The 13,084-nt window shown below is 34.7% G+C and overlaps 1 protein-coding gene across 5 annotated transcripts in view; it reads right to left on the bottom strand.

Annotated features, from left to right (window-relative positions):
* Positions 1-7,085: 7,085 nt before the first annotated feature.
* Positions 7,086-13,084, bottom strand: part of Fgd4 (FYVE, RhoGEF and PH domain containing 4) — a 197,475-nt gene continuing 191,476 nt past the window's right edge. For all 5 annotated transcript variants that reach the window (XM_076854280.1, XM_076854283.1, XM_076854281.1 and 2 more), the window contains one exon: positions 7,086-12,566. In XM_076854280.1, coding sequence (XP_076710395.1) covers positions 12,309-12,566 — 258 coding nt within the window. In that variant the 3' untranslated portion in view covers positions 7,086-12,308. The remainder of the gene's footprint in view (positions 12,567-13,084) is intronic.

The raw sequence follows: 13,084 nt of genomic DNA, 5'->3' as shown, positions 1-13,084 counted from the left end.
AGTAGAAGTTTAGTAAATTAAACAAAGGGGAATGAAGGGAAAAGAGAGGAGAAAAGAATAGGAAAGACAGTGGAATGATTCTGACCTAACTTTCCTATGTACATATATGAATATACCATAATGAATCTCTATATCATGTACAACCACAAGACTGGGATCCTATTTGGAATAAGATGTAGTCCATGTTTGTATAAATAAGTTGAATTAAATATATGAAAAAGCAGAGCCTGTGTGTATTAAAATGGATCACAAAATTAAAATTAAAAAAAACCTTTTTTCTTTTTTGTTTTGTGGTTTTTATTTTTGTGTGTTTTTGCTGTGATGATTTGTTCATGAACATATATACATATGCATATTTAATTCTTTCTCATTTTTAAAACAAAGTTATTTTTCCTTGCCTTGTCTTTTGAGAGTTAGGTTTTTTTATTGGTATATTTTGGTTTTGTTTTATATTACTTTCATTTTTCTGTTTCTCTTGACTATTTCTCTCTTTTCTTCTGCTAACAGGCAAATTCTATTCTTACTTTCACTCTCTCAAACTATTCCTTTTTTCCTCCTTCCTTATACCCATCACTTGATAAATCTCTTCTGCATTCTCTGTCCACTTTTTGAAATGTAAACTTTTTTCTACCTTCCTACTGTATTTTCCATTCTCTTAACTATACTCTTATCATCTCTTAACACTAATTGGTTTATATAACTCCTGCCCCCACCATTAATACTGTTTCAATTATTACTGCTGTGGATGACAAAGTTGACACCTATTGTTTGTTTTAATGCCAGATATTGTTCATGGTTACTTATTGTATTTGCAATTGCTAAATCTACCATTTATATGTGGCAATTAACATTTCATGAGTCATTGTTTGCATTGGTTGTTGCTGTTGTTTGTCTATCTCTATATTGTGAGGTGCTGAAAACCCACAGGGGGACACTACAAGTTCACAGGGTAACACTCCTGCTGATCAAAACTCAACCAAAAAATAGCACATCTTGTTCCACACACAATTTAATAACATCAATCTTCAGCCATTCTTTAATGCAAATAATAGAAGAGACAAAAAACGAAACTAAACCCAAGTAGAAATGGCTAGGGAGTGAATCCCCGGGTCCCACCTGTGGACATTCACTGCTACAGCAAAAATTGAGATAAATAACACAAAGGCTGTAGACACCACACCTACAAGGGGGTCTCAATCAAGATCACTCTAGGACAGTTTGGCAAGTGAAGATTGTGCCCTAAAAAAAGCCCACACTAATTGTGGAAGAGAAATCCATTCCAACAAATGCATAAAACCCAACACAATAAGAAATGTGAAAGAACAAGTTAACATAGCACCTCCTCAAGGTCATAACTCACCAGCAAATGATGCCAAAAATATTGAAGTGGATGAAATATCAGATAAGGAATTCAAAAGACTCATTATAAAAATTGTCACTGAATTCCAAGAGAACACAGAAAAACAACTGAATGAATTAAGAAAGTCAGTACTGAAAATGAATGAGAAATTTAACAAGGAAATAGAAAAATTAAAAAAGAATCAAACAGAAATCTCAGAAATGAAAGACACAATAAATCAAATAAATTTTTCAGGTGAAAGACACTCTAATAGAGTAGACCATGCTGAAGACGGAATCTCAGAGTTGGAAGAGAAAGTGGCCTTGAACATTCACACAGTATTTAAAAAAAAAGAGAGAAGAAAAAGAAAGAAAAAAGAAAAGAAAAAGGAACTGTGATCAAAATATACAAGAATTCTGTGATACCATGAAGAGGCAAAGTTTAAGAATCATTGTAATTGGTGAAGGCTTGAGATGTAGGCTAATAAAATGGAAAAACTCTTCATTGTAATAATAACAGAAAAATTTCCAAACCTTCAGAATGAGATGGATAACCAAATACAGGTGCATTCAGAACCCCAAATAGACAAGATTAAAAAACAGTCTCTCCACAACACATTATAATTAAAATGCCTAGGATAGAATTTTTAAAGCCTCAAGGTACATCAGGTCACATCAGGTCACTTTTAGAGGTAAGCCAATCAGAATAACTTCTGATTTCTTAGCACAAACTCTACAAGCCAGGAGGGTTTAGAACAATGTGTTCCAATCCCTGAAAGAAAATAACTGTTAATCAAGACAGCTATATCCAGCAAAGGTATCATTCAAAATCAAGATGAAATAAACATTTCAAGAAGCCAGACATGGTGGCACACACCTGTAATTCCAGCAGCTTGGGAGGCTGAGGCAGAAGGATCATAAGTTGAAAGTCAGCCTCAGGAACTTAGCAAGACCCTGTCTTAAAATTTAAAAAAATTAAAATAAAAAAGGCTCTGGTAGTGGATCAGTGGTTAAGTGCCCTCCCACACACAAAAAAAGAAAAACAAACAAACAAACACCACCTTAAAAGATAAGCAGAAACTAAAAGAATCCATGACTACTAAACTGGTACTATAGAACCTACTCAAAGAAATACTGCATATGGGGCTGGAGTTGTGGCTCAGTGTTAGAGGGCTTGCCTAGCATGTGTGAGGCATCAGTTTTAATCCTCAGCACCATATAATAATAAATAAATAAAATAAAAGTATTGTGTCCATCTATAAGTAAAAAAAAATTAAAAGAAATACTGCATATGATAGAAATACAAACAAACCTTGGCACACACAAATGAACAAATCTCATTTGAAGAGTAGCTAAGCAAATGAGAAACAGGACCAAATTAAATGTGATAAATAAATCAAAGTGGCACGAATTAATAAACCTCTCTCCATAATAATATCGAATGTAAATGGTCTCAACTTTCCAATTAAAAGACATAGCCTGGTAGAATAAATTAAAACAAGACCCAATTTTATATTGTTTGCAATGGATACACCTTAGAGGCTAAGGCAGCCATAGGCTAAAAGTGAAAGGATAGGGGCTGGGATTGTGGCTCAGCAGTAGAGAGCTCGCCTCGCATGTGCAAGGCCCTGGGTTCGATCCTCAGCACCACATAAAAATAAATAAATAAAATAAAGGTATTTTTCTTTTTAAAGTGAAAGGATAGATATTAATTGGAGCTTGAAAACAAACAGGACTGGCTATTCTCATATCCAGCAAAGCAGATTTTCACACCAAAATTAATCAGAAGAGATTAATTTCATATTCATAAAGGGAACGATTCAACAAGAAGATATAATGAGAGTAAATATTTATGCCCCAAATATGGTTGCAATTAAGTGCATTAAAAATAATACTACTCAAATTAAAAGCCTTAGATAGATTCCAATACAATAATCCTGGGTTATTTCAACATACCTGATTGGTCCTGAAAAATATTATAAATCAAGTGGACCTACATACATCTAAGGAATATTTCATCCAATGACAGCTAAATACAGTTTCTTCTTAGTGGTTCATAGAATCTATTCCAAAATGGGCCACATTTTAGGCCACAAAGCAACTCCTAGCATATACAAAAAAAATTGATATAATTCCTTGCATTTTATCAGATCTTAATGAAATTAGAAATCAACATATAACAAAACCCTACAGAAATTATATAAGTACATAGAGATTGAACAATAGCCCCCCTTTAAAATTATTTTTTTGTACCAGGGATTTAACTCAGGGGCACTTGACCACTGACTTACATCCCCAATGAGACCCAGTATTTTATTTAGATACAGGGTCTCATTGAGTTGCTTAGCACCTCGCTTTTGCTGAGGCTAGCTTTGAACCTGTGATCCTCCTGCCTCAGCCTCCTGAGCCACTGGGATTACAGGTGTGCACCACTGCACCTGGCTGAACAATTACTCTTTTGAACAATAAATGGGTGATAGAAGAAATCAAGGGAGAAATCAAATATTCTTAGATTCAAATGAGAATAGTGATACAATATACCAGAACCTCTGGGACACTATGGAGGCAAGTTTATAGCTATGAATGCCTACATAAGAAAATCAGAAAGGGGGCTGGGGCTGTAGCTCAGTGGTAGAGCATTTGCCTAGCATGTGTGAGGCCCTGGGTTCGATCCTCAGCACCACATAAAAATAAATAAATAAAATAAAGGTCTATCTACAACTAAGAAAATATTAAAAAAAAAAAAAAAAAAAAAAGAAAATCAGAAAGATCCCAAATAAATAACCTAAACATGATTCCCAAGGTCTTTGAAAAAGAACAAAGCAAGTCCAAAACTAGTAGAAAAAAAGGAAATAATTGGGGCTGGGGTTCCATGATAGTGCACTTGCCTGGCATGTGTGAGGCACTGGGTTCGATTCTCAGCACCGCATATAAATAAACAAAGTAAAGGTCTATCAACAACTAAAAAAATTTTTTTTAAATCTTAAAAAAAGTATATAGTTAAGATCAGAGCCAAGATCAATGAATTTGAGAACAAAAAAACAATACAAAGGATTAATGAAACCAAGAGTTGGTTCTTTAAAAAGATAAACAAAATTTATAAGCCCTTAACCAAACTAACCAAAAGAAAAAGGGAGAAAAACAAAATTAATAAAATTTAAGATGAAGAAAAAGAAATTACCATCGACATCTCAGAACTTCAGCAGATCATTAGATTATTTTAGACTTATATTCCAATAAATTGGGCAATCTAGAAGAAATGGATATATTTTTAGACAAATACTATCTGCCAAAACTCAATCAAGAGGACACAGAACACCTAAGCAGACCAATAACTTGTAATGAGATACAAGCTGTAATAAAAAGCTTTCCTAGTGTGGCTCAGAGGTATTGCACTCGCATAGTATGTGTGAGGCACTGGGTTCGATCCTCAGCACTACATTTACTTATAAATAAAGGTATTGTGGGCTGGGGATGTGGCTCAAGCGGTAGCGCGCCCGCCTCGCATGCGGGTGGCCCAGGTTCGATCCTCAGCACCACATACAGACAAAGATGTTGTGTCCGCCGAAAGCTTAAAAAAATAAATAAAAATTCTGTCTCCCTCTCTCTTAAAAAAAAAAAAAAAAAAGGTATTGTGCCCACCTACAACTAAAAAATATCTAAAAAATAAAAAGCTTTCCAACAAAGAAAAAAACCAGGACCAGATGGATTCTCACCTGAATCCTACCAAACCTTTAAAGAAGAACTAATCAAATTATTCCATGAAATAGAAAGGGATGGAACATTTCCGAATTCATTCTATGAGACTATTATGACGCTCACACCAAAAACAAAAAAGACACACGGAGGAAAGAAAACTACAAACCAATATCCCTGATGAACTTTGATGCAAAAAAACTTAATATTAGCAAATCATGTTCAACAACATATTAAGAAGATTGTACACCATGACCAAGTTGGTTTTATTCCAGAGATGCAAGGATGGTTTAATATAAGCAAATCAATAAATGCAATTCATCATATTAACAGAATTAAGGACAAAAAATCACTTAGTAATCTTAATAGATGCAAAGAAGGTATTCATCAAAATTCAGCACCCGTTCGTTTAAAAAAAAAAAAAAAAATCAAAGAAATTAAGGAAAGAAGGAACTTACCTGAACATTGTAAAGGCTGTATATGAAAAACCCAAAGCCAACCTCATAGTAAGTGGGGAAAACCCAAAAACATTTCCTTTAAAATTTGGGATAAGACAAGGATGTTCACTCTCACCACTCCTATTTAATATAGTGCTAGAAATTCTAGCCAGAGTTATTAGGCAAGAGAAGGAAACAAAAAGGATACAAACAGGAAAGGAAGAAGTCAAATCATCACTGTTTGCAGACGATATGATCCTATATTTAGAAGATCCAAAAAACTCTACCAAAAGTCTGCTGGAGCTAATAAACAAATTTGGTAAACTAGCAGGTTACAAAATTAACACAAAAATCAATAGGTTTCCTGTATACCAACTACAAATTCGCTGAGAAAGAAATCAAGAAAGAGGTGGGACCTTTAAGAGACGATTAGGGTGCTGGGGATGTTCAGCAGTAGAAGTAGTGCCTAGCACGCATGAGGCCTTCAGTTCAACCTCCAACACCAAACGCCAAGAAATGAGATGGTTAGATCACAAGAGCTCCACCACTGGGCGGGGTTGGTGCTTTTATAAAAGGGTGCCCTCTCTTGCCCTTATGCCTTTTGTATTGCAGACCAGCTAAATCACAGTCTGAGAACTGACAAGACTTCCAGATGATTCCTATATACTTCAGTTTGAGAAGCCTGAAATTGTGTGCTTTCCACATTTCTATGTGAAATAATGTGGACCCAAAGAAGCCATATTGATGATCCAAGGGCAACGTTTAAGAAACCCTTTCGCTGATGCCAATTGCTTTTAAGTGTCAATCAATCAATAGTCAATTCTCTGTGGTCAAAAAAAGCTAATAACCTTCTAAAAAGGATCTCTGGAAGCATTTTACTTATGAAATCATAAAGAAAGTCTTCTTAGGATTCCTTTTGCTTTAAATACAAAGCCAGAAAAGTATCTGGGGGGTGTAGCTCAGTACTAATGTGAAGTGTGTCAAGAAATACTATTTGTGTAGTGCTTTATAGTCAAATGGTAATTTTTTTTTGTCTCTTGGAATGATCATAGGAGTTTATTACTGGGATTCAAGGACATATGACCAATAGCAGCAATAAGATTTAAATAGTGGGCTGGGGTTGTGGTTCAGAGGTAGAGTACTTGTCTAGCATGCATGAGGCACTGGATAAAAAAATAATCCTTAGCATCACATAAAAATGAAATAAAGGTATTTTTTAAAAGATTTAAATATTTCCTTTGCCTTTTATTTATTTGCATGCTTGTTTCACTATATTAAGACAATAGAATGTAGGCAAATACCATAATGTGTGGGGTGGTAAAGCATTACTTTCTAGGGTACAAAGCAGCACTACTTATCAGTTCCTGGAGACAGACTTGGAGTGATTACAGGGAGAAACCACAGACTATACTTGGGAAATGTTGGCTGCATCACACATTTTATTCTTGAAAGACTTTTATAGGTTGTTTTGTGGGGTTGTGGTGAGGGGATCCATACCCTATCGGAGTTACTTTTTTTCCCGAGTAGAAAACCAAAATCATTGTGAACTGAATATATATGATTCTAGCTGAAATAATACCATAAGGCTTTAGAACTGATTTAAGGATGTGTTTATTTTACAAGATACAAATGTTTAATATTTAATAGGAATTAAAGTGCTTAATTTTACAGTATTTTCAATTATCTGCCTTTATGACCAAATATACATATGTTACACAATATATACACTTTGCAAATATTTTACATTCATATAGCTAGAAAAGAAAAACTGTATACACTTTTTCACATTAGAGTCAATGGTAAAATTCTGATAACAGACCTTTTCAAACTTTGTCACCAAATCAAAAAAAAAAAAAAAAAATCCAGATAATATTTTCAAATATCAGTCAACTGACACTCACAAGATGAAATGCTAGTCTGGCTTTTAAAAAGTTTTATATACACACGTGATTGTTTTGCTAATGAAGACTCCCCCAGTGATACATTCCAATATTCATATACTATGTAATATTTAATACAATTGTTACCCTAATGGTCCCCACAGATTATTGTTTTTTCCCAAACCTATATTTCATTCTATATGTTTAGTATTCACTTATTAAAATATACTAAGAGGTTTTTTTTAATTTAATTTTTCACTAAATCTACCACAATGAATTTTAGGAAAAGGGATGACCCTCATATAACCCTTAGTGACTCCAACAAGTAAACTGTCTCGTTGAAGTCATGTGCTATTTCAGCTCAAAACAGAAAAGACTGCATTCTCACAGGTGCTCAGTCCAGAAAGTAAAAGATTATAAATTAATTTATAGGGATGTTTTGCCTTAGAATATTTTTTATACTTTTGCTAAGAGAATGAAACTATTTTTTAAAAACCTAAAGGAAAACAATAACAAGAAGATACCATAGTCTATAATTTAGAGGCCAAGGTCAAAGCCTGGGTTCAATGAATCATATCAGCATGCAAAAACATAGATTTGTAATTTATGGTTCATATCCCTTCTGCAGCTTAAATATTTTTCTCTTAACACACTTTGCTCTGATCTGGAGACTATCTACCTGTGTTCATTCTTATTTGTTTCAATTTCTCATCTTATTCATCTCTACCAAATCTGTAAAGAAAGCAAAGTTACCTTCCCATGACTCAACATGATTCAGGGGCATGTATGGGGATGAATTATAGATTCAAAATCCATGTAAACAACTTGTTAAAATATTTCAACTATTAAAATTTCTTTCCTATGAAAGAGAATTGAAAATCAATAAGTTTTACATATGTACATACAATAGAAATTCACAAAAAGGATTTTTTAAGTAGACCTAGTGGTCTTCCTACTTAATTATATTCTCTAAATCTAGAGAAGCTATAGTAGACAGTAGTATGAAAATAAAAATAGCTTGAATCTAATAAAACTGGGTAAGAATGAAGAAGTAACATGATCCACTATAGATGTCAACACAGTCCTAAGAATAGGAACTGGCTAGCCACATAGTCCTTATATTAATACATTCTTGTAGATTACAAAATTTACTAATGAAAACATTGATATTCTTGCCTTTGAAATTTTAGCTTATAAATACTATGTGCTTAATCTTAGACCCACTAACATGAACATTATGTGATGCAGGAAATTTTAATTCTCCTCTAATAGAGCACTATAGCAAGGATACTTACCAAAAAAAAAAAAAGACCTTTGTTCCTTAAAATGTACTTTTGTATTTGCTCCTGTTGGTGTCTATTCCTCAGAATATATCCATTGCCGAAAGATCCGTTTAGAGATATATCACAGACAGTATGCTTAAGAATAACTTAACGCTTTGGATACAAATGAACAATATCTATGTTTGAAGGCAGGGAACCCACCTTGTCTCCACAGAGATAAGAAAAAGTAAAATAGAATAATAAACTTCCACATGGATTTTTGAGAAAAGGTTTTTAGAAGGCATCAATGAATCTATAACAACCCTGCAGTACCATGAAGTTTATAGATTTCCTTATATATTTATGACAGAACAAGTGCTCTTTAAAAAAAAATACACAGGGTGCATTTAAAAGATGAATTTCTATAAAAAGTTTGGTAATTTAAAAAAAATTGGAGTGGGTTGCCCAGTAAAGGTAACCTGTATATTGAATTAATGGAAAACAAAATATAGCTTAATAATATAATACATATATGTGCTTTACTTGTTTCACTCTCCACACTCTTTGAGAAAGTAAAAATGATTTTGATGGCATTTGAATCCAAGATATGATGCCCGCCCCTTCCCTACCATTTACCGCCTCAGCACTCAGCAATTAGAATTATACTCTATAGGAAGTCAGTCTTCTATATGCTTGTGACTAGGGGTCTTCATACTAAACTTTCAATATAAAACCATATATGGAGAGTTTATTGCTTGCATATAAGCTGGCATTACAGATGCCATTATTATGAAAGTGGCTGGAACTTTTCATTATTGAGCTCCACTTAAAACCTTGATAAAAGTCTCACACTTATCAAATGGTAGACTTTCAACAAAAGCAAAATTTAAGTTTTTTAAAAGCTGGAATGTTTTCTAATGAATATAGTTTTATCAAAGAAGTATTTTTAACTTTAGAAGAAGGGCACTTAACAAGATGACTTTGGAAAGCACCAAATTAGACAATGACCATTAAAACCCATATGGAATGTTGATTTTAATAGGAAAGTTTCTTTCTTTCTTTCTTTTTTTTCAATTCAGTTTGTCATGACTGCTCACACCAATTGCTCTTTAACACCTCCTCGAGGTCTCTTAGTTGAGCAGCTAAGAGTATTTTACCTTTCTCCAAGTAAATGTGTGATTCTTTAAAGAGACACAAATGAGTGAGGCTGCTACCCTGCATCTCTTCGTGCTTGACTGACTGAAGAATGTGGGATGAAAGGTGAAGATGATGACTAGGTAACCAGAAATCTTCTTCTAGTTCTGATATTTCTCAGGAAAAAAAAAAAAAATAAAGAGAATGACTACTAAGAGCACGGTAATAATACTCTTTGTGAGTATTCTTTCCATAACCTAAGTTAGACAACATTGAATGTGTTCATGTTACTTTTATTCTAAAAGGACTTACTGGTAGGAAAAAAATTGAGTCGTCTGGCTGCTCAAATAATTTTCAAAAATAATCTGACTCATAAGTTGTCTAGTTGCCATATATATATCCAATGATCTATTCACCTTTACAAGCGAATAGATCATTGGATATACATATGCTCTGATAATCATTCTATACTTCTATTGCTTCTCTTTTCTTGAGATTAAGAAAACCAAAGTATCATCTATAGCTGTAATTTTCTCAATAACCATCCTGGACCCGTTTTTCTTTCTAACAAACATACCACAGCTGGCAGCTAGGAAAGAGAAGCAATGTTTATTTTCTTTCAGTTTGGCCCTGATTTAATAGGGCAGAAGAAGCTATCTTTTTCTCTTTGTGGCTCTGAGTATTTGGTTTAATGTTAATGATCATGGCTGGTATTCCTTTCATAGAGGAAAGGAACCTAATTATGTCAGCCATAATTGGTTCATTTACTCCTTTGGAGTGGTGGGGAAAAAAAATCTTAAGACATATTTCTTAAAGCAAAAGGGCCTGAAATAAATAGCAGTTTCAAACTGAGTAAATGTAGATATTTACCCATTGTCCACATTTAAGATGCAGACCTTACAGACTGAGGATAGTAAATTTCTAGCAGATTGGTGTATAAAAAGTGATAATGCTTGAGTTATGATAGTGTAAAAGGAAATGAAAAACTGGGGTTGAGAAAAGGATTAAATAAGCAACTCCACGTGTGATTTGAATCACCAGGTACAATAGAAATGAAGAGCAGCAGCCCTTCGTGAAAAAGAATTGCAATCTATTAAAATTCCATAGAGGATAAAACGGGGAAAAATTCTCCTATTCTTTAATCACTTGTACCTCCTGAAAACCTGCCATTAAAATATTGCTTTTTGAATGTTGTCCTCCCCATCCCCTGCTCGTCTCTAGGGAGGTGGTTGTGCATAAACTTCCTTTACTAATCTTTCAACCCCTGCCCCCAAACATAGGCTACCGTGTGTGAATTTTGCTTCACATCTGACCAAGGAATAGGCCCACATAGTTATCTTAAGTGTTCATCAGATATAGTCCTTGTTCAACCATGCACAACAGTCACATGGAAAAAGGAAACAATGACAATAAATGCAGTTTCCACATGTCCCAGGTACTCTGTAAGGTCAGGTGTCTTCTATAGTTCAAGTTTTGGTGAAGATTTTTGCACACGCTGATGTTAACTACTACAACAGTTATATTTTTGTAAAAGGCAAATTAACCCGTATGACTTTGACCATCCCAGTGACCAAAATGCACTTTAATTTCAGAATAATCAAGACTGAAACATTAACTAAACCCTCATCTTATATTTAAATAGGTATTAATAGCACCTTCTAAGAGAGGCACTGTTTTAAATAGGCACAGAACAAAAACAAACAAAACAAACAAACAAAAAAAAACTCTAAAAATACTGTTGGAATTCACTAATTTGCCCCATGCCACTTAATGCTTTTTCTTATAAAAATATCAACACCCTTAGATGCCAATCAGTTAAACATAAATCACCCAAAACATTTAAGTTTAGAACACTGCTCAATTCCAAGATAAAACATGCTTTTTATTTTAAAAATAAATTAGAGATGAATGTGAACCTAAAGCTGAAGAGAAAAGCATGTATAGTATATATATTTATATTTAATTCTATATACAGATAATTGCTATATACTTTAGATATTCTGAAGAGTATTTCTACAAAAACAAGTATAATCTTTTAAGTCAAAAGGTTGAACACCAATAATTTGTCCTTTTTCTTTTGTTTTAAAAGAACATATCATTTATGCAGCTTGAGATTTATAAACTAAATAAGTTAATATTAATAGCTAAACTGTCCCTGTATTTATCACCATGGATCTATTTTGGCAACACGGAGGTATATCTTTTAAACTGTTACAGATCCTACATGTGAAAGAGAAGACATTGAGGGATTTCTTAAATGAAAGTGGCCCATTCTAACCTGGTAGTGATACAATCAACTGACACCATTTTCTTCAAGACAAAAGCACATATTCTAGTTCATAAAAACTCCATTTTTCACATTATTTCAAAACTTTATCGGGAGAATGGCTCTGCACATTAATTTTACTAAGAGTACACAAATGGGAAAACAATCCCCAACAGGTGGCATTGATGAGCCTATAGTTTTCAACGTAAAGTGCTAAGAGGTGAGGAAGGAGAGCTGGGGATATCTGGAGCTGAACGTCTTGCTTGAGACCCCACGCTGCAGCTGATCTGAGAGTTCAACATTCTGATTTTTTCTTAGGGTCAGGATGATCGTCCAAAGTGGCTAGGTGCTCATTTGGACCATCTGGTGTCTCACCTGTGACAGCTAAAAGAATGATTTTCAGCCACTTCTGTTTCAGTTCCTCACTGTCTGCAGCAAAGCTGTGCACAGACTTGGACTGAGTCAGTTTGAAACTGTGCGGCAGGTCTGCACTCCTTGGCATTTCATCCACGATGTAGCCCAGGAGTGGAATGGTAGCTTGGGCTCTGACATCCTGCGCAAAGAACATTGCACGAGGGAGAGAGCTGTTAGTCTGTCGTGTGTGGCCCTTGCTCCTACAAAACCTCTCTTGCTACTATTGCCCAACCCAGATTTCACTCCGAGTGCTCCATGGGCAGAGTGGGTGGTTCCAATGCCTGGACGTGAGGCCGGTGGAGTTGGCTGAGTGAATGCATGAATGAGAGCCGCCACCCAAATCGGCCAGGACCCACTGATGCTACACCTCCTTCCTGAGGGAGCTCATTCAGCGCTCTACTTAGTGGTACTAGGGATTTAACACAGGGGTGCTTTACCACTGAGCTACATCCCCAGCCCTTTTTATTTTGAGATAGGGTCTCTTTATGTTGCTGAGGGCCTTGCTAAGTTACTGTGGCAGGCCTCAAATTTGTGATCCTCCATTCTCAGCCTGACAAGTCACTAGGATTACAGGTGGACGCCACCAAGCCCAGCTCAACTTTTCTTAATGTTTCCTATCATTAAAAAGGTGTGCTCTCCCTTTTTACTTTTCCCTCT

This window comes from Callospermophilus lateralis, chromosome 4, assembly GCF_048772815.1.
Source record: "Callospermophilus lateralis isolate mCalLat2 chromosome 4, mCalLat2.hap1, whole genome shotgun sequence".
Taxonomy (NCBI): domain Eukaryota; kingdom Metazoa; phylum Chordata; class Mammalia; order Rodentia; family Sciuridae; genus Callospermophilus; species Callospermophilus lateralis.
The sequence above is the reverse complement of the archived record's forward strand: the minus strand, read 5'-3'. Positions and strand labels throughout refer to the sequence as shown.